At 37.2% G+C, this 20,623-nt stretch overlaps 1 protein-coding gene across 1 annotated transcript; it reads left to right on the plus strand.

Annotated features, from left to right (window-relative positions):
• Positions 1 to 2,006: 2,006 nt before the first annotated feature.
• Positions 2,007 to 18,742, plus strand: LOC110446849 (degenerin unc-8-like). The gene is made up of 11 exons (XM_021492173.1): positions 2,007 to 2,124; positions 2,763 to 2,805; positions 8,181 to 8,343; positions 9,861 to 9,958; positions 11,359 to 11,531; positions 11,951 to 12,019; positions 12,547 to 12,649; positions 13,118 to 13,187; positions 13,555 to 13,665; positions 16,963 to 17,038; positions 17,387 to 18,742. The coding sequence occupies exons 1-11, from the start codon at positions 2,047 to 2,049 to the stop codon at positions 17,543 to 17,545; spliced, it is 1,143 nt and encodes a 380-aa protein (XP_021347848.1). The 5' UTR covers positions 2,007 to 2,046; the 3' UTR covers positions 17,546 to 18,742.
• Positions 18,743 to 20,623: the final 1,881 nt, after the last annotated feature.

A 20,623-nucleotide genomic window follows, 5' to 3' on the forward strand; every position in this document is an offset into this window, starting at 1 on the left:
GGTCAGTTACGGAAAAAGTGAAAACGTTACTATTGAATAAGACAGTTACGGAATCTGTGAAAACTTTACTATTGAGTAAGACAGTTACGGATATAGTGAAACGTTACTATTGAGTAAGACAGTTACGGAAACAGTGAACACGTTACTATTGAGTAAGACAGTTACGGAAACAGTGAAACGCTACAATTGAGTAAGATAGTTACGGAAACAGTGAAAACGTTACTATTGAATAAGATAGTGACGGAAACAGTGAAACATTACTATTGAGTAGGACAGTTACGGAAACAGTGAAACGTTACTATTGAGGAAGACAGTTAAGGAAACAGTGAAAACGTTACTATTGAGTAGGACAGTTACGGAAACAGTGGAACGTTACTATTGAATAAGACAGTTACGGAATTAGTGAAAACGTTACTATTGAGTAAGACAGTTACGGAAACAGTGAAACGTTACTATTGAGTAAGATAGTTACGGAAACAGTGACTCATTACTATTGAGTAGGACAGTTACGGAAACAGTGAAAACGTTACTATTGAGTAAGACAGTTACGGAAAAAGTACTATACCATTGAAAAAGACATGGAAACTAGTTATTTCCTGACTTTTGAGGAAGACACTAACAGAAAACAATGATTAATATTGAGGAAGACATTGACTAGATATTATTGTAACATTACTATTTAGACAGTATAGGATATAACTGTTTTGATACTACTGATGACAATTTCCACAAAAATAATTATAACGTTACTAGAAAGGAATGAGGTTATATCAGAATTGGTGATAATGATAATGCTACTATTAGTGAAAGAAACTTCCACTATTGACGACGTGCGTCACATAAAAGGTATACCTGCGGCCTGTTTGTTTATGCGGAACAACCAGTTTGTCCGTTTTTAAATGTAACATTTTCGGGTATAAATCCTGGTGGATCTGCAAATGTTTACACAGGCCTTGCAAGGGTTTGTCAATGCTTGCCTGAAAGCAGCATCAGATTAACAGGTCCGACATTATTTAATTAACGAACAACTATGGTCCGACCGGTTCAGCCTTTTAAACGAAAACGGTCCTGTACTCTAGAGAATGACACAGAAGCCCTTAAAATCATATTGTATGTATTCGCTGTGATAATCTTGTTACTCTTGTTTATCTATTTGTTATTTTTATGCACTTACTGAATGCTCAATAATATAATGTATGGTAAACATCCTCCTTTGGTACCTTGGTGTGGGAACTCTATAAATATACATTGCGATGTTGTGCCTTGTTAGATATTTATGTTTAAACGTCTCTGGATGATAAGGTATAGGTTTAATGATTAATATGTATTAAAGAAACAGTCTTCTGGTACTAGTGTTATGACGCTGTGATGCATATACATTATCTGTATAATTGATTGTAGTTCCATTTGTCACAAAACATAAAAAATGCATTGAAACTTTTACGACATAGATCTACCTGACTGATAAATGATGGAAAGAGAAGTCATACGATATATGCACGAGAAGGCAGCATTCCCTAAGATAGTCTAAAATCACCCTGCTAAAATGTACCAATTTAATACAACAGTTATGGAAACGGGCGTGCAGTTTTGTTACTACCCAGGTACAATCATTCCCTTCGGAACATAACAAACGCCACCTAATGTGATTTACCGCATTCAAAAAACCTTTCTATCGTTGAATCGCAACATACTAGAATACTGTTTGGTTGTTTGATTTCTTTACACATATAAATGCCTAAAATTATGGTGTGAAACCATGTAATATAAAGTACAATTAATATTATAAATGAAAGGACTACAAATTGAAAATACTATATTTGTAAGATAACAACATTATTGGAGGTATTTGTTGACCTGCCCGATCAAATCGTGGCCAGTATTGTGATGCTTAAAATTCCTCTCTTTTTACGTCAGACATTCTTTTTCAGGGGTCACCTGACAACCTCCTTAGATATACACCTGGACAATCTGACGTTTCCTGTCTTCCGGTTTTGTAATCTTAACCCGTCCCCATATTCCGCCGTGAAAAACGATACAAGCCTTATGGCTATTTTGTATGCCACACAGCAAACCCTCGGAGTGAACCTAATGGAGTTCGACAAGGCTGGGGAAACTACTGTTGTTCGTATCAATCAATTAATCAATTAAAACATAAAGAATCACATTTGCTAACCATATTGTATATACTTATATTTGTACTTCTTCTTAAACTTACAATTACTATGCATATTGTATATAATTATTTCTGAATTGGTTCGAGTGGCTGTCTCATGCATCTGTGTCATAACAAAACATGCTGGTAGCATAGAGACATGACACAAACGTCACATATAGATAACGTATTAGGATAAGACACAAAAGTCATATTTGACTGACGTCATCAAGCTAGATTAGATTATTTAAATTATTCTGAACAACATAAAACTTATGTAACAAGAGCAACAATAACATGGTTTTCTCTATAACGTTTTTATTCCAACAACTTTCCAATATAGCTCTCACGTATGGATATAATGTATTAAAACAAACGTCTATTTATATTCCATAATAAACGACACAGGTGTTACAAATAACTTAATTTTCTGTATAACGTACAACGACAAAATGCATTGCTGTATTTTTTACTTTATGTATGGACATTCTTCTATAATTATTTTATACGAGGATATCATTTTATGGATTTCAATTTCATTTGACACTTTACTGATCACATATCAATAAGACGTCGGAAAAGTCATCATGTTTGTTCTTGATTACAGATAACAGATGAAGTAAAGAATGCATCAGCGTCATACAAAGTTCGTAAGTCTCGCAGTTGTCATGACTACCAAAGTACGTTGTTTGTCACTAGTTATTGTGTAGATTCATACTGTCATCTTGTCACTTTGGTTTGGGTAGTTGTCTTTTCTTATTGAATATCATATTCGATTTTATCGGTACTTGTGACATGCTAGCGTTGTGCGTTGACATGATGGTACCGGTGACATCCTAACGTTGTCCGTTGATATGATGGTACCGCTTACATGCTAGCGTTGTGCGTTGACATGATGGTGCCGGTGACATACTAACGTTGTCCGTTGATATGATGGTACCGCTGACATGCTAGCGTTGTGCGTTGACATGGTGGTACCTGTGACATGCTAGCGTTGTGCGTTGACATGATGGAACCGGTGACATGCTAGCGTTGTGCGTTGACAGGATGGTACCGTGACATGCTAACGTTGTGCGTTGACATGATGGTACCGGTGACCTGCTAGCGTTGTGCGTTGACATGATGGTACCTGTGACATGCTAGCTTTGTGCGTTGACATGATGGTACCGGTGACATGTTAGCATTGTGCGTTGACATGATGGTACCGGTGACATGCTAACGTTGTCCGTTGATATGATGGTACCGCTTACATGCTAGCGTTGTGCGTTGACATGATGGTACCGCTGACAAGCTAACGTTGTGCGTTGACATGATGGTACCGGTGACATCCTAACGTTGTCCGTTGATATGATGGTACCGCTTACATGCTAGCGTTGTGCGTTGACATGATGGTCCCGGTGACATGCTAGCATTGTGCGTTGACATGGCGGTACCGGTGACATGCTAACGTTGTGCGTTGACATGGTGGTACCGGTGACATGCTCGCGTTGTGCGTTGACATGATGGTACCGGTGGCATGCTCGCGTTGTGCGTTGACATGATGGTACCGGTGACATAGTAACGTTGTCCGTTGATATGATGGTACCGCTGACATGCTAGCGTTGTGCGTTGACATGGTGGTACCTGTGACATGCTAGCGTTGTGCGTTGACATGATAGTACCTGTGACATGCTAGCGTTGTGCGTTGACATGATGGTCCCGGTGACATGCTAGCATTGTGCGTTGACATGATGGTACCGGTGTCATGCTAGCGTTGTGCGTTGACATGATGGTACAGGTGACATGCTAGCGTTGTGCGTTGACATGATAGTACCTGTGACATGCTAGCGTTGTGCGTTGACATGATGGAACCGGTGACATGCTAGCGTTGTGCGTTGACAGGATGGTACCGTGACATGCTAACGTTGTGCGTTGACATGATGGTACCATGCTAACGTTGTGCGTTGACATGGTGGTACCGGTGACATGATAGCGTTGTGCGTTGACATGATGGTACCGGTGATATACTAACGTTGTCCGTTGATATGATGGTACCGCTGACATGCTAGCGTTGTGCGTTGACATGGTGGTACCGGTGACCTGCTAACGTTGTGCGTTGACATGATGGTACCATGCTAACGTTGTGCGTTGACATGGTGGTACCGGTGACATGATAGCGTTGTGCGTTGACATGATGGTACCGGTGATATACTAACGTTGTCCGTTGATATGATGGTACCGCTGACATGCTAGCGTTGTGCGTTGACATGATGGTACCGGTGACATACTAACGTTGTCCGTTGATATGATGGTACCGCTGACATGCTAGCGTTGTGCGTTGACATGATGGTACCCGTGACATGCTAGCTTTGTGCGTTGACATGATGGTATCGGTGACATGCTCGCATTGTGCGTTGACATGATGGTACCTGTAACATGCGAGCGTTGTGCGTTGACATGATGGGACCGGTTACATGCTAACGTTGTGCGTTGACATCATGGTCCCGGTGACATGCTAGCGTTGTGCGTCGACATGGTGGTACCGTTGACATGTTAGCGTTGTGCGTTGACATGATGGTAACGGTGTCATGCTAGCGTTGTGCGTTGACATGGTGGTACCAGTGACATGCTAGCATTGTGCGTTGACATGATGGTACCCGTGACATGCTAGCTTTGTGCGTTAACATGATGGTACCGGCGACATGCTAGCGTTGTGCGTTGATATGATGGTACCGGTGACATGCTAGGGCTGTGCGTTGACATGATGGTACCGTGACATGCTAACGTTGTGCGTTTACATGATGGTACCGGTGACATGCTGGCGTTGTGCGTTGACATGATGGTTCCGGTGACATGCTAGCGTTGTGCGTTTACATGATGGTACCGGTGACATGCTGGCGTTGTGCGTTGACATGATGGTGCCGGTGACATGCTAGCGTTGTGCGTCGACATGGTGGTACCGTTGACATGCTAGCGTTGTACGTTGACATGATGGTACCGGTGACATTCTAGCGTTGCGCGTTGACATGATGGTACCGGTGTCATGCTAGCGTTGTGCGTTGACAGGATGGATCACCTAAACATTGTTGTCTTAGTATAAGTAATTTTGGTAAATTATAATTATATAGTACCTGTGACATGCTAGCGTTGTTCGTTGACATGATGGTACCGGTGAAATGCTAGCGTTGTGCGTTGACATGATGGAACCGGTGACATGCTAGCGCTGTGTGTTGACATGATGGTACCGGGGACATACTAACGTTGTCCGTTGATATGATGGTACGGCTGACATGCTAGCGTTGTGCGTTGCCATGATGGTACCGGTGACATGCTGGCGTTGTGCGTTGACATGATGGTGCCGGTGACATACTAACGTTGTCCGTTTATATGATGGTACCGCTGACATGCTAGAGTTTTGCGTTGACATGATGGTACCTGTAACATGCGAGCGTTGTGCGTTGACATGATGGTCCCGGTGTCATGCTAGCGTTGTGCGTTGACAGGATGGATCACCTAAACATTGTTGTCTTAGTATAAGTAATTTTGGTAAATTATAATTATATAGTACCTGTGACATGCTAGCGTTGTGTGTTGACAGTATGGATCACCTAAACATGACATGCTAACGTTGTGCGTTGACATGATGGTGCCGGTGACATACTAACGTTGTCCGTTTATATGATGGTACCGCTGACATGCTAGCGTTGTGCGTTGCCATGATGGTACCGGTGACATGCTATCTTTGTGCGTTGACATGATGGTACCCGTGACATGCTAGCTTTGTGCGTTGACATGATGGTATCGGTGACATGCTAGCGTTGTGCGTCGACATGATGGTACCGGTGACATGGTAGCGTTGTGCGTTGACATGATGGAACCGGTGACATGCTAGCGTTGTGAGTTGACATGATGGTACCGGTGACACGCTAGCGCTGTGCGTTGACATGATGGGACCGGTTACATGCTAACGTTGTGCGTTGACATGATGGTATCGGTGACATGCTCGCATTGTGCGTTGACATGATGGTACCTGTAACATGCGAGCGTTGTGCGTTGACATGATGGAACCGGTGACATTCTAGCGTTGTGCGTTGACATGATAGTACCTGTGACATGCTAGCGTTGTTCGTTGACATGATGGTACCGGTGACATCCTAACGTTGTCCGTTGATATGATGGTACAGCTGACATGCTAGCGTTGTGCGTTGCCATGATGGTACCGGTGACATGCTTGCGTTGTGCGTTGACATGGTGGTACCTGTGACATGCTAGCATTGTGCGTTGACATGATGGTACCTGTAACATGCGAGCGTTGTGCGTTGACATGATGGTCCCGGTGTCATGCTAGCGTTGTGCGTTGACATGATGGTCCCGGTGACATGCTCGCGTTGTGCGTTGCCATGATGGTACCGGTGACATGCTATCTTTGTGCGTTGACATGATGGTACCGGTGACATGCTAGCGTTGTGCGTTGACAGTATGGATCACCTAAACATTGTTGTCTTAGTATAAGTAATTTTGGTAAATTATAATTATGATATATTTTATAACTAAAAGTGTTATTGTATGATACACGTAAGTTATTTAGAATATGAACTATACATTTTTGCAATATTTAAGGTGTTTTTTTGTACAGATTTTATTTCAACTACAAATGTTAGCAAGTACTACAATATATTGTTAGTGATAATAAGGTTCATGTTCATTTCCACTCGACACGCTGGGTAGTTCCTATGTAGTCTCTTTGTACACCAAGTAACGTTCCGTTAACTTCGTTGTGTATGTAACTATAACAAGACTAGTCTAGTTTTGTATTTAAGTATAACGGGACATGTCCAATTTTGTATGTAACTATAACGGGACTAGTCCAGTTTTGAATGTAACTATAACGGGACTAGTCTAGTTTTGTATATAACTATAACGGGACTAGTCCAGTTTTGTATGTAACTATAACGGGACTAGTCCAGTTTTGTATAAAACTATAACAAGACTAACAAATTTTGTATGTAACTATAACGGAAAGAGTCCAGTTTTGTATGTAACTATAACAAGATTAGTCTAGTTTTTTTTATGTAACTATAACAAGACTAGTCCATTTTTGTATGTAAATATAACGAGACTAGTCCAGTTGTGCATATAACTATGACATGCCTAGTCCAGTTTTGTATGTAACTATAACGGGACTTGTCAAGTTTTGTATGTAACTATAACAAGACTATTCCTGTTTTGTATGTAACTATAACGGGCCTAGTCCAGTTTTATATGTAACTATAACAAGACTATTCCAGTTTTGTATGCAACTATAACGGGCCTAGTCCAGTTTTGTGTATAACTATAACAAGACAAGTCCAGTTTTGTATGTAACTATGACGAGAATAGTCAAGTTTTGTCTGTAACTATAACAAGACTAGTCCAGTTTTGTATGTAACTATAACAAGACAAATCCAGTTTGTATATAACTATAACGGGCCTAGTCCAATTTTGTATGTAACTATAACGGGCCTAGTCCAGTTTTGTATGTAACTATAACGGGACTAGTCCAATTTTGTGTATAACTATAACGGGACTAGTCCAGTTTTGTGTATAACTATAACGGGCCTAGTCCAATTTTGTATGTAACTATAACGGGCCTAGTCCAGTTTTGTATGTAACTATAACGGGACTAGTCCAATTTTGTGTATAACTATAACGGGACTAGTCCAGTTTTGTATGTAACTATAACGGGACTAGTCCAGATTTGTATGTAGCTATAACGGGACTAGTCTAGTTTTGTTGACCAAATAGTTCGGTTGGTTAGAGCGATATTTTAAATAATATTGTCTGTCTCGAATTAGGCGTCATGAGTTCGAATCCCGATTTGATTTTGTTATGTTTTCTTTGTTATCAATTTGTGTTGGGAAATAACTAAAATGTTGTAATTTTTGCTGCAATGTTGAAATTTATTATGACTAATGAAACAAAAAGGACCTTAAAAAGTTCAGGTTTATCTTCTCCAAATTCATTTGTTTCGGCAAAACCTTTTCAACATGTCTTTATGAGTTTTCAGGTAATCTGAGAGAAGCTAGGGATTTGTTTCTACGGACACTGAGTAACGTGAGATCAGAATACAACAGCCTTCATCCTGACAAGGATAACAACCCCTACACCTACAGCATCAACGATGTCGTTCTCCGGTGTACATTCCAGGGCTCTGACTGTGGTGACAACCCGTATGTATTGCTTCCATTATATTTCCATATCTACTGCAGGTTTCATATTTTTAGGGTATGAATACCATACTACATAACTAACGATCAGTTACGACGTCCGTTTTGTATTATGACGTCACTTCTTATGTAAAATATTTTCTATCGATCAGAAGGTCGAGATCGGTGCCCTTACTCATGAAACCTTTCTCGTGCTCAAGTATGGATTCTGTGCTCAAGAAAATTTTCTTGTCACTCACTTAAATCATGTCAAACGATCAAAAACCCTAATGTAAAAATTGAAAACCGTATTCGGCTCTTAGTCTCTTAATAATTTATAACCGGAACAAGAAATTAGGCTTGAGCACAAAATCCATGTTTGAGCATGAGAACGGTTTCATGAATACGGGCCGAGTCCTCGTGTTTGATACTTATGGATTATCACAATACGATTGTAGGAAGAAACAATTTCTCATCGCGGGCATGTGGTTAAAGTGAAGATGCTACCGCAGGTGAACTTGGGATTTGATTCACGTACGAGCGATGAGAAAAATGTTCGAACGACAAACCCTGCAAACATTAAAAAGTCAACTAAATGTCATATTATTTTACCGATTCTACCTAGGCCTAAGTAATGATCATCGTCAAAGGTCATTGACAAATGTAGCAAACAGTTTTTCAAGGAGAAAACACAATATGATATGGAGGAATACCGTAAACCATAAAACTATTTAGAAAGGTATTTTCAAAATAATATTAAAGGAATTGGTTCTTCATAAATGCTTAAAATGTTGTTATCCCCACAACTTATTTTTATAATTCTATAAATATTTGTTTGTGACGGACTATTTTGTATATGGGGAACACCTTGGTGTGGATACTGTCTGCGATTCATGTATTGGAAAAGCAATCCTCAAGTCGTTCTCAAATATTTGCATACTGCCAAGCCGTTATAACGAACTTATCTTGCTACTGGTAGGTTGCATAAAGTGGTAAATAGATATAAGGACAAAAAACATGTCTTTTAACATTTTGGTTGTAGGATAAATATACTGATTCCAGTAGTGTATACCTTCTTTACTCATTGTATGGGAAAGAGAATAGATCAGTCAACACTGGGAGGAAATCCTCTTAATACATTATTCAGAGTAAATTAATCCGACCAAATTCTTGTTATATTAATTGCAGTAGAATATTTAGATCTTTTAATCCAATACGTACTTTTAAACGAGTGAGTGATAATTGTAATGTGATATATGGCTTCATATGTGGGGTTTCCCTTTCGATGTATTTCCACATTCTATATCAACACTTCCATCATAAAACATAAATGTTCAATATTTTTACCCATTAATGCTGTCAATACTTCGTTCAGCTTTCCGCATCGACAAAGGCAGTTTTTTTTTTAGATAGATGTCCCGTTATCCATAATTGAAAATGAAACCCTTTTAGATTTTTTTACTGGGCTAGCAATAATTCAAACCTTGGATCAAGTAAGTAATGCTATCGACATGATTGGGGACTGGTATATCATGTTTCAGAAGTTTGAGTCAAAATATCCAGGATGATGAATTATACGGCACGTGTTTTGAGATTAAAGCCGAAAACGTTCCTGTGCTAACAGCCGGACAAGAACAAGGTAAGTCCCTTTCTACTTTTTATTGAAATATAGAATATAATATTTGTATCCGTTATCAGCACGATAAGTGGTTCTTAATTGTTAATCTTTGAATATCGCCCTACTGTTATAAATTATCCTCTCGTTTTACTGTTATAAATAATCCAATCGTCCTTCTGTTTTACATTAAATTCTTGTCCTTCTATTTAACATTATCGTCTCGTCTTTCTGTTTTACATTATCTTCTCGTCCTTCTGTTTTACATTATCTTCTCGTCTTTCTATTTTACATTATCTTCTCGTCCTTCTGTTTTACATTATCTTCTGGTCTTTCTGTTTTACATTATCTTCTCGTCTTTCTGTTTAACATTATCTTCTCGTCTTTCTGTTTTACATTATCTTCTCGTCCTTCTGTTTAACATTATCTTCTGGTCCTTCTGTTTTACATTATCTTTTCGTCCTTCTGTTTTACATTATCCTCTGGTCCTTTTGTTTTACATTATCTTCTGGTCCTTCTGTTTTACATTATCTTATCGTCCTTCTGTTTAACGTTGTCTTCTCGTCTTTCAGTTTTACATTATTTTCTCGTCTTTCTGTTTTACATTATCTTCTTGTCCTTCTGTTTTACATTATCTTCTCGTCTTTCTGTTTAACATTATCTTCTCGTCTTTCTGTTTTACATTATCTTCTGGTCCTTCTGTTTTACATTATCTTCTGGTCCTTTTGTTTTACATTATCTTCTGGTCCTTCTGTTTTACATTATCTTATCGTCCTTCTGTTTTACGTTGTCTTCTCGTCTTTCTGTTTTACATTATTTTCTCGTCTTTCTGTTTTACATTATCTTCTTGTCCTTCTGTTTTACATTATCTTCTCGTCTTTCTGTTTTACGTTGTCTTCTTGTTCTTCTGTTTTACATTATATTCTCCTTCTTCTGTTTTACATTATCTTCTCGTCCTTCTGTTTTATATTATCTTATCGTCTTTCTGTTTTACATTATCGTCTTGTCCTTCAGTTCTATATTATCTTTTCGTCCTTCTGTTTTACATTATCTTCTTGTCCTTCTGTTTTATATTATCTTCTTGTCCTCCTGTTTTACATTATCTTCTTGTCCTTCTGTTTTACGTTATCTTCTCGTCTTTCTGTTTACATTATCTTATCGTCCTTCTGTTTACATCATCTCCTAGTGCTTCTGTTTACATTATCTCCTCGTCCTTCTGTTTACATTATCTTATCGTTCCACTTTTATGAATTATTTTCTTTTCCTAATGTTATAGATTATTTTCCCTCACTAATGTTTGAAATTGTTTTCTCGTCCTAATTTTATATATCTTGTTCTATTCCTAATGTTAAAAATGTTGTTTTTTTGTCCTCCAATTAATTTTCTAGTTTATCTGAGATATGATTTTTATTTCACCCGTTCAGGAATAGAATTGATGATCAGTTTGGACCACGAAGAGTTTATCCCCTTCATAACGGAGGGCATAGGTATAAACACGCGTATCTATGACAACAAAAACAAGAATCCATTCTTAGCAGAAAGCTCGGATGGAGTCAAACTGTCGGCGGGGTTTGAAATAAACATTGCCATATCATTGGTAAGTAACTTTAATTCCCATGATTCAAATTTCAAGATAAGCGTAAGTGTTTGCCGGCCAATCATCTGTTTATCCGTCAATCATCAGTTTAAACTATTGTGGCAGATTTTAATTGTACATATGATTACGGTCGCCTTCTAGCTTCGAGCTAGAGGGAATTTCCCTTCAGCTTAGTGGTAGAGCGTCCGATTAGGAACCTATTGGGATCGCGGGTTCAATCCCCGGTGGAAGCACACTATTCTCCTCTCTGTTACACTTTAATGGCAATTATACATACATCTATATTATTTCTTTTTCTTTAGATTACTTGTGATAAAGGTAATCATAAATTATTTTTTCTCCACGAACACATATCAGCCAAATCATTTATTTGAAGGTATGAAAAGACAGTGTATGTTATGTGTTTTCTCCTTTAACAGACAGAATACAACAGAAAACCAGGAAACAATGCCCGATGTGACAATACAAACCAGTTCCCTAACATACTGGTATGTTTCTGTTCAGTTTCTGTTCACTAGGGGATGTCTCCTGAGAAAGAGAAAAGAAAAAACTTCTTATTCATATTTTCCTGAAAGGATGACCTGTTTTACTGCATGTGTTAACCTGAAGTGCCTTCGTTCCAATACAGGGTGATTTATGTAAAGCTTAAGCTTGTTATCAGTATCTTTGAAATCCTACTATTACATTAAGTGTTCTCGTTATGTTTAAGTTATTTTCCTTGGGGTCATCACATTTCTAAAACAAAGACGATGTGATTTAAGTTAGCATGAATTCGTTTCAGAATGCTACAATTATCTTTTTTGTTCAGTAGTTAAGCAATTAATATCAGTTCATAATTTGTTTTCAACAATGATTTAAATTTGATTTTTTATTTAAGCATATTGACTGATGATACAGGAGAGGCCAGTAATATCCGTGTTTTTCATAATGTCTATTTCTTGAAAGACAATGATCAGAAACTCCAAGCATACTTGTAAATCATTTGTTTTGGTTTAAATTGACATTCCTTTTACAGGCATGTCTTGAAGAATGTGTACGTAACGTCGTCTCTGAGAAGTGTGGTTGCGGTTCTACGGGAGCTATAGACGAAGATTTTGAACCTTGTGACAAATCTGCAAGTATGTTTATCCTTTTTCTCTTCTACAGTTAAACTGATCTTTAAAAACAATTAAAGATGGGCAGAGGCATAGACAGACAGATAAAGACAGAAAGTCAGAGAGTCAACAACCGATTGACATACAGTGTTAATATATTTTGATAGTATAGAACCCATTGTCAATGTACAAATTACACGAGATAAAAAAAAGATACGGAAAAAATGTTGCTAGACCTGGAGGGTTTGAACAATCACTGTCGTTATTAAAAACGTACATCAATGATTTTTCCTTACTTCAACTCATTCACTGTTATTGATCTTGTAAAGGCTATTGTACATTTGAACGCGTTGCACGTGTTTTATATCCACTGTACTTTCACGTACCGTCATCCAATGGGTTCTGTCACCATTAAATAAATAGACGTGTTTTTATGTCCTCGTTCCTTTCAACGTTATATATTAATGATGTACTTTGTTTCGTTTTACGTAGGTTTGGTATGTAGGAAACGTATTCAACAGTCTATTTATTCCCATTGTCCTGATTGCAAACAACCGTGCAAGTAAGTTACCCAAATCACACTTTGTAAAATTATCTATGCAATTGAGTTTTACATTTTTTTCAATATAATATCAATTGAATTACCCTTTTAGAATAATGCATGATTTAAGAATTGCTACGAACAGTCTATTTATTCCCATTGTCCTGATTGCAAACAACCGAGCAAGTAAGTTACCCAAATCACACTTTGTTAAATTATCTATGCAATTGAGTTTTATATCTTTTTTAGTATAATTTCAATAAAAATACCCTTTCGGAAAAATGCATGATTTAAGTGTTGTTACGAACGGTTCTAAATGCCCGGCGCACTTCCCTCAATACTGAAGGGAAATTGTTTTCATTAAAGTCTATACGCTTCTATTTTTCAGTGAGAAGAAATATGAACAATTAATTACGATGACACGCTGGCCGTCCAAGTCGACAGAACCACTGGTTCGTAAAATTCTCCGAGATAATAACAAAACGACCCCATCACTGAGGTAATTACTTTGTCGAATACCTTTGAGATTAAACATGACTTGATGATTACATCACATAACATAGTGTCGAAAATGTTAAAAATTAAAACCTTACTTAACATGCATACGCTTTCAAAATGATACCCTAAACAAAAACGGTGAACAAAATATTTTATATACATAAAGCCGTTTTTATAATATTTCATTTAAAAAATCAATTAGTAAGCATCCCACTAAGCTCATGCAGCAATTCATCAACCTGTTCTACGTGTTTCTGAATGTTACCACAATCAAAGAGAAACAACATGGCAAGTGAAATGTGATGAAGCTTAGAAGGCTTCACAGAAAAACATCTAATGGAAGACAGGTGTCTGAGTTAATAATATAATAGCGATTCTTTGGAATCGATTATTATAAATAAGTCATGGAAATTAAGTAGGTTATCACAGCAATGCTCAATGCACTACAAGTATGTAAATAGCAAGTAATGAATATTAATACATTTTGCTAGTTAAGAAATAATCAACATATGTGCGTGCATTATGGTGGAATACATAACGAGGGTGAGAAAATGTTGGTAAAAATAAAAAATAAAACAATATTATATCAGCCATAAAAGGTAACTAAAACATACAAGATATTATTGGAAAAATATATGACATAACTTTGTATAGCAGAACGTGATTACTGAGAGGTCACGGATATTTAACAGTTAAAGTATGGTAATGAGGGATATAGCAAGTTTATGATCCCCCGAGGCCAGGACTATTTCCCGAGGCGAACAACTGTTTTATTATACCGATACAAACACTCCCTTACAATATTCTAAATATTATTAGACAACAAATTTTCAACAATTGGGACACCTTATTAACAAAACTAAAATTTTCTTGAGAATCAACATCAGAAAAAACCATCTTCGTTTCTGTTCTTTATAAAATGTTTCTGTATACCAAACCGCATAGTCATCATAGATTTTTTGGCATATTTTTTCCCATCCTGCTTTCGAAGCTCGCCATAAAAACGCCTCAGCGTCGCATCACAATTCTCCACTGTGACCGTTTCCATGTCCGCGATATCCAAACCCTTTTCAGTGAGGTAGCTAGAGAGCAATGTAACGGCTGCCTGTTTTTTTTTTTTTTTTTTTTTTTGTGTTCCAACTGTCTTTTGTCTCCAATATGTCCGACAACTCGCTCTCGTCCAACACACAAAACGTGGAGGTCGCCATTTCTGTTGTCGTCTGTCAACAACAATGCGAGGTGAAGGTCGGTCCAGAAAGTACCGGCTCCGCGAACTATTTCCCTGGCATGCAGTTAGAGGGGAAATATCTTGTTTATATGGTTACTTTTGTATAGTGTAAAATAAGTAGATGTATAATAATAAATATTAAAACATGATGTGAGGGAGCTGTGAGGCAAGTCTTTAAGAATAGAATCTTACATGGGTCTGGTCCGTGGACAGGGATATCTTAACCCGAGTGTAAGATTTTACTTGCCTCGTGCTGGCCAGCCAAACTCTTACACGAGGGCTGATATATCCATGTCCATGGTAAAGACCCATTTTTGATTGATTTTCTCACATACTTACAAATAAACATCGATCTGATTCTTACACCAAAACCACAAAACCCTAGGGTTGAGACGGAGGATTCTCCATTCGCAACAAGGGTATGACATCACGGAAACAATACAATGGCGTCACGTTGACAATTCATTATTATGACGTCATAGCGCGTGTCAGCTGTCTTTCCCTACCCCGTGTGAGATAGAGTTTTCTTACATACTTGACCGAGATATCCGCATTTCCGGCGGTGCTGGAAAATTCTATCCGACCCACGGGTCTAGATCGCTTACACGCGCAGACTGGCTGGGGGGATTATAGTGACCTTTCGAGGTCACGCTATTGTTCTTGACGTCATTTTATGACGTTTTGGGGTCAGCCAGGGTCATTGACGTCACTAAAAATTGACATCCGGGCTTCATATGCAAATGAGAAATGCGCAGACATTTTACAACTTTACTTGAAGAGCAGCTATTTTCCGGGTTTTAGGTAATAAGCAAGAAATAGAATACATCCCTGATGTGAGGTAAGGATAAGGTTATTCAAACCCTCGAGACAAAATATTTAGCAAAAGACCCTCGGCAAAGCCTCGGGTCTCCTGCTCAATATTTTATCCCGAGGGTTTGAAAAAACCTTATCCATACCTCACATCAGGGATGGATTCTATTAATCTTTTCCCTAGCAACAACGGGATTGTCCTGTGAAGTATGTGAGAAAATGTCTTCTTTGGAACATAAAGGGTATGAAAGACCATTATAGCGTTCTTTGTAATAATTTCAATGGGCAGGGTAAAAAGGTATAGAGCGTTTTAAATGGATGAAAAAGATACCATATGTTATGTTTAACATTCCCTTTAAAATAGCTTATGAAACTAAATGTCTGTCAACAATGTTCCTATAGAGAACGTAGGTTAATAAAGGGATATAGACTAATGTCGCTATTTACTGAAAATACAAAACTACGACGTTTTCATAATAATCAACCATTACATATTAACAACAACTAATGCTCATTTCATAGCTTATCATTTTCATATATGAAGTACAAGATATGATAAATTAATGGGAGTTTAAGAAGATTTTGAAAATTTGTTGGGTGCTCTATCTTTTTCACTTCACCCTTTTTTACCTTTGGATTTTACCATAAGAAAATAAGTTGAATTAAATGTAGTTGATAATATCAATAAGATTATAAAGCAATATCTATATCCATCAAGGTTTTTAAAAAATCAGTAACTGCACTAAGAACGCCTACCAGAAAAAAAATGTCGATGGTAAAGTGATTAGCACCGAACTCAGCTGTTTCCCAGTCTAGTTCTTCATCTGTCTGAATTGTGAAAAGATTCGTGTAGCACCACCAATACGTGCTGGTTGTGCTACATGCATCTTTTCACAATCAACCTTCGTATCACGCATTGAAAAATATTAATGTATGTCTTGTATCATGTAGATACCATAATACTTGCCTATATCATTCATTGATCTCCCTCTATCTAGCATTTTTTGGAATTAATCTGTGTAAAACATTTCTGTAACAATACACATGTAATGCTGAGAAAATGTCGTTTTCCAGAATAATTGTTCGAATACTGATAACATATATATTTGTTATAATTGTTGGTTTTGATTTTGGTTTATATTACTGAACATTAACTTGCAGTGTTACATAATTGGTTCCCCTACTACCAACGTCTTAGACGGATGTATTCATGAACGTTGATTTGTCATTTTAACTGTGATCAAAATTGTGTCATTCTAGTGAAAATGTGATGTTGGTGCATGTGTATTATTCTTCACTCACTGTCCAGAGTTTTAATGAAGAAGTGGCGTACACGGTAGGTACAAAAATGGCAATTCACAGTAGACATATAATATAGATATATTTGAAATATGGAATACTTCATGCATCTTAAAGTCACTTTAGTCCCATGGCAGAGCGTCGACAAAACATCTTATTCCGTTCATCAACACGTTCTCACTATTCTAATACATATTTAACTGGTATAGAAGAGTGATGAGCTGAAAATGTTTTTCTCCAACCAAGATAAAAATATAACATTTTACATTAGAAGTCTGCAATAATTTTCTCAGTTTCAATATTTGTTTTATAAGGGGAAATACATATGTCATTTATATTTGCCAGTGTAATGGTTAATACCTGTTATTTCGACTTTTATGTGCAGGAGGAGAACTTTGTAAGTGACATTGGAGGACAGCTGGGACTTTGGATTGGTATGTCCGTACTGACTCTGGCAGAGATTGTCGAGTTAGGCATTCTCATTCTGATTGGATTCTGTGAAACACGGAATAAAGATGTAACTCCAGTCGTTCCTACAGGATAAATAAACGTGGTACAGGAACACTTGATGCAGCCTAAATCCACAGTTATTTGACTATTTTATGTTTGTGGACCTGAAAAAAACTGTTCTCTTATGAATCTTGGTTTTTCGAACGACAAACCGAGGAGAATTTAGGTTTCATATCGTTTTACAACATCGTCACCTAACCTGGTCTAATAATGGTGGAAATTAAGAAGTCACCATTCCCTTCCCTGATTGTTCAACTTGTTCTTACTTTTACACACGCCCTTCATGCTGATTGTCTTTTGTTAGTCTTTTATCGGCCCTTACAGTTATTTTTTACCCATTCAAATGACTCTAGCGGGCTGATAATCATGAAAAAACGGACAGGACGTTCTTGGCAACCTTTCTCCATTGTCCACTTCAAAAGTCCAATCTGACATCTTAGTATATAACACTCTCTTATTCCTGGTCACGATACTGATCCTTTTCTATTTTGATGTGACGAACATTGTCTTCCATCTTCTTGCTGCTGATATTTTAAGCCCCACGTGCATCGACTGATTACCAAAACCAGAAAAGTCTGTACTCATCTGCTCCGTAATGTTGATGGGTGACTGAAACACATTCACCTATGTGTACCATGATACACAGTGTAATCAAGCCATAGCATTTCTTTATGGCACGTGGAATAAAAACGTCAACTACGCTGTTTTGATGTTTATGTGAATAGCATGCGTTGGAACTACCTATGAAGCGTAAAAATGACGATTTTGTTCAAAATCTTAATTACCAAAACATTCCTCCGCACCAAATAATGCAAATCACTGTTCGTTTATTTAAAAATGTAAACAATTACAGCCATGCAAATGATGCTGAACACAAGAATATATTGAAAACCCTTCAGTAACAACTTTGACACATAATTGTCAATAGACGCTATCGCCAACATCCTTAAATATCGCCTAGCACCATAGGTGGAACATTATTGTCAGTGGAAACATCATTGTTGGAACAAGCAGTATCACCATTAACTCATATGAACACATAGATATATTCGCAGTGGTCAAAATGCGCCGTCCTTTGTTCGTGCATGAAACCGACACCGAGTGAACATTGCATTTCCGCGCCAAGTGACGTCACGCTCGACGTCATACAAACAGTCGTTACGACACTAGCGAACTATTATTTTATTGTACATTTGTTTCAATCGCAAATTAACAGTTGTAAGTAATTTCATGTGTGTTTGAAATTTTATCAGTTTTAAGTAATTTCATGTGTTTGAAATATATGATTAGATGATTTCATTCAATAAAATGTCAATTTCAAATGTCTGGATTACCTTTTACATATTTATTTATTTATTTCCAATTTAACCGTTCATTGAACTCGGCGGGAGAGGACTATTTCTTCTTTCGTTTGCCGAAATATTTGAGCTACTTTGGGTTTTTGGTGATTTTGTTACAAAATGGTTGCGATCAGCTTACCACTGAGACAGAAAACAGACAAAGTATGAGAAAATCAATGATAAATACGTCATATGATAAAAAGTATCGGGTAGTCGTTTTCCTTCATATCAGATTTATGATATTCGTTTGAAAATTTGTATCTTTGCCAAAGGCTCGTAAAAATGAAGAACTCTTAACTAATAGTATGAATCTTATATGAAGGGAATCCAATGGCAGATCTTCTATATATCATTATGTAAATAAACATTGTTAATGATGATGTGGTTTATTTGTCTCCCATCGCGTACGTATCGATTATCAAGTCAACTGGCATTTACATGTATTATTGGGTGACGGTCGTTACGACTGATGGATGGATGCAACCATGGACGATGTATAATTGTTCGGACGGCAATATGGTAATAACTAGATCCCCCGTCCCCCGAAAAAAATAAGCTCTGACTCCCACTGGTATGATTTAGTTTCATTAGCTATTATTCCCGTGCTGGTACGGTTTGGTATATTAATGATGTTTGTCTCGCGCTAGCAAATATTATACACAAAAATCTTCCCAGAAACGAAATCACTTCCGGTTACTACTCCACTGCTGGGATCGAAAAACTCATCAAAGATTATATTTTGGTATTGAAGTTCTAGAAGAAAACAAGCCATCGGAATTCCAACGGGATCTAGGAGTGTATTACTTCTAGCGGATCTTGTTTGTTTACTAATGTAGCTTACCATGATTAATGAAGATTGGAGATAAAATACTTATTCATAATTCAAAAGTTTGTTTCACATTCAGATATATAAATGGCATGTTGTTATTGAATAGCATGTATTTCAAAAGCGGCATCGTATCCTATGGAAGAGTATTAGGGCCACGTAGGAAAACTAAATTATCTTTTTCGCCTGTTACTGACTCGAATTTCGAAATAAAATCTCTATATGTACTGATTCGAAATTTCGACTTGATTTCTCGAATGTTAGACTTAATAACTAGACATTTCTTTATACTTTTGTATGCTAATTTTTGCTTCGATAAACTTGTAAAAAGCATGGATTATAATTCATTACCATGGACTGATATAACATATTAATAATCATCACATTAGGATTTACATTTTGTATGTATTATTGCAAATGTGTTTTAACTTTTTTTTTTCAAAGTGGCCGTAATGCTCTTCCGTAGTATCCCAAAGAATTTACATGTTTCTCTTCGTCAGCTGCATATCTCTTTCATTTGTATGATACGACCATAACTGTCATAATGGCATCCTGTTTCTGAAGGGTTTTAAGTTGTTTCGGAATCTAACAATGAAATATAAATAGGATTTCATTACAACGACATGTATTTCAAATTTTGAATTATCATTTAACCATATTTTTAAATTTCAGTAGATAACCTTTGTATGAAAATGTGAGTGAACTTAAAAATATGGTCGACGTATCCTCACGACATTATATTCTAATGAATGTTTACAAAAATGAGAACCAGTGGAAGAGTTTGGATGCTAAATATGAATTTATTATGAACCACACATCCTGAATAATACGCACACGGTATCAAGAACGTTTACCTTGTTGACTTTAATTGGAAAACACTGTTTTTATAATATCCATGGCTTGGTAATACCCGTCGTTAAAACGAAAACAATTAATCGACCAATCA

This window comes from Mizuhopecten yessoensis, unplaced genomic scaffold (assembly GCF_002113885.1).
Source record: "Mizuhopecten yessoensis strain PY_sf001 unplaced genomic scaffold, ASM211388v2 scaffold3023, whole genome shotgun sequence".
Lineage (NCBI taxonomy): Eukaryota > Metazoa > Mollusca > Bivalvia > Pectinida > Pectinidae > Mizuhopecten > Mizuhopecten yessoensis.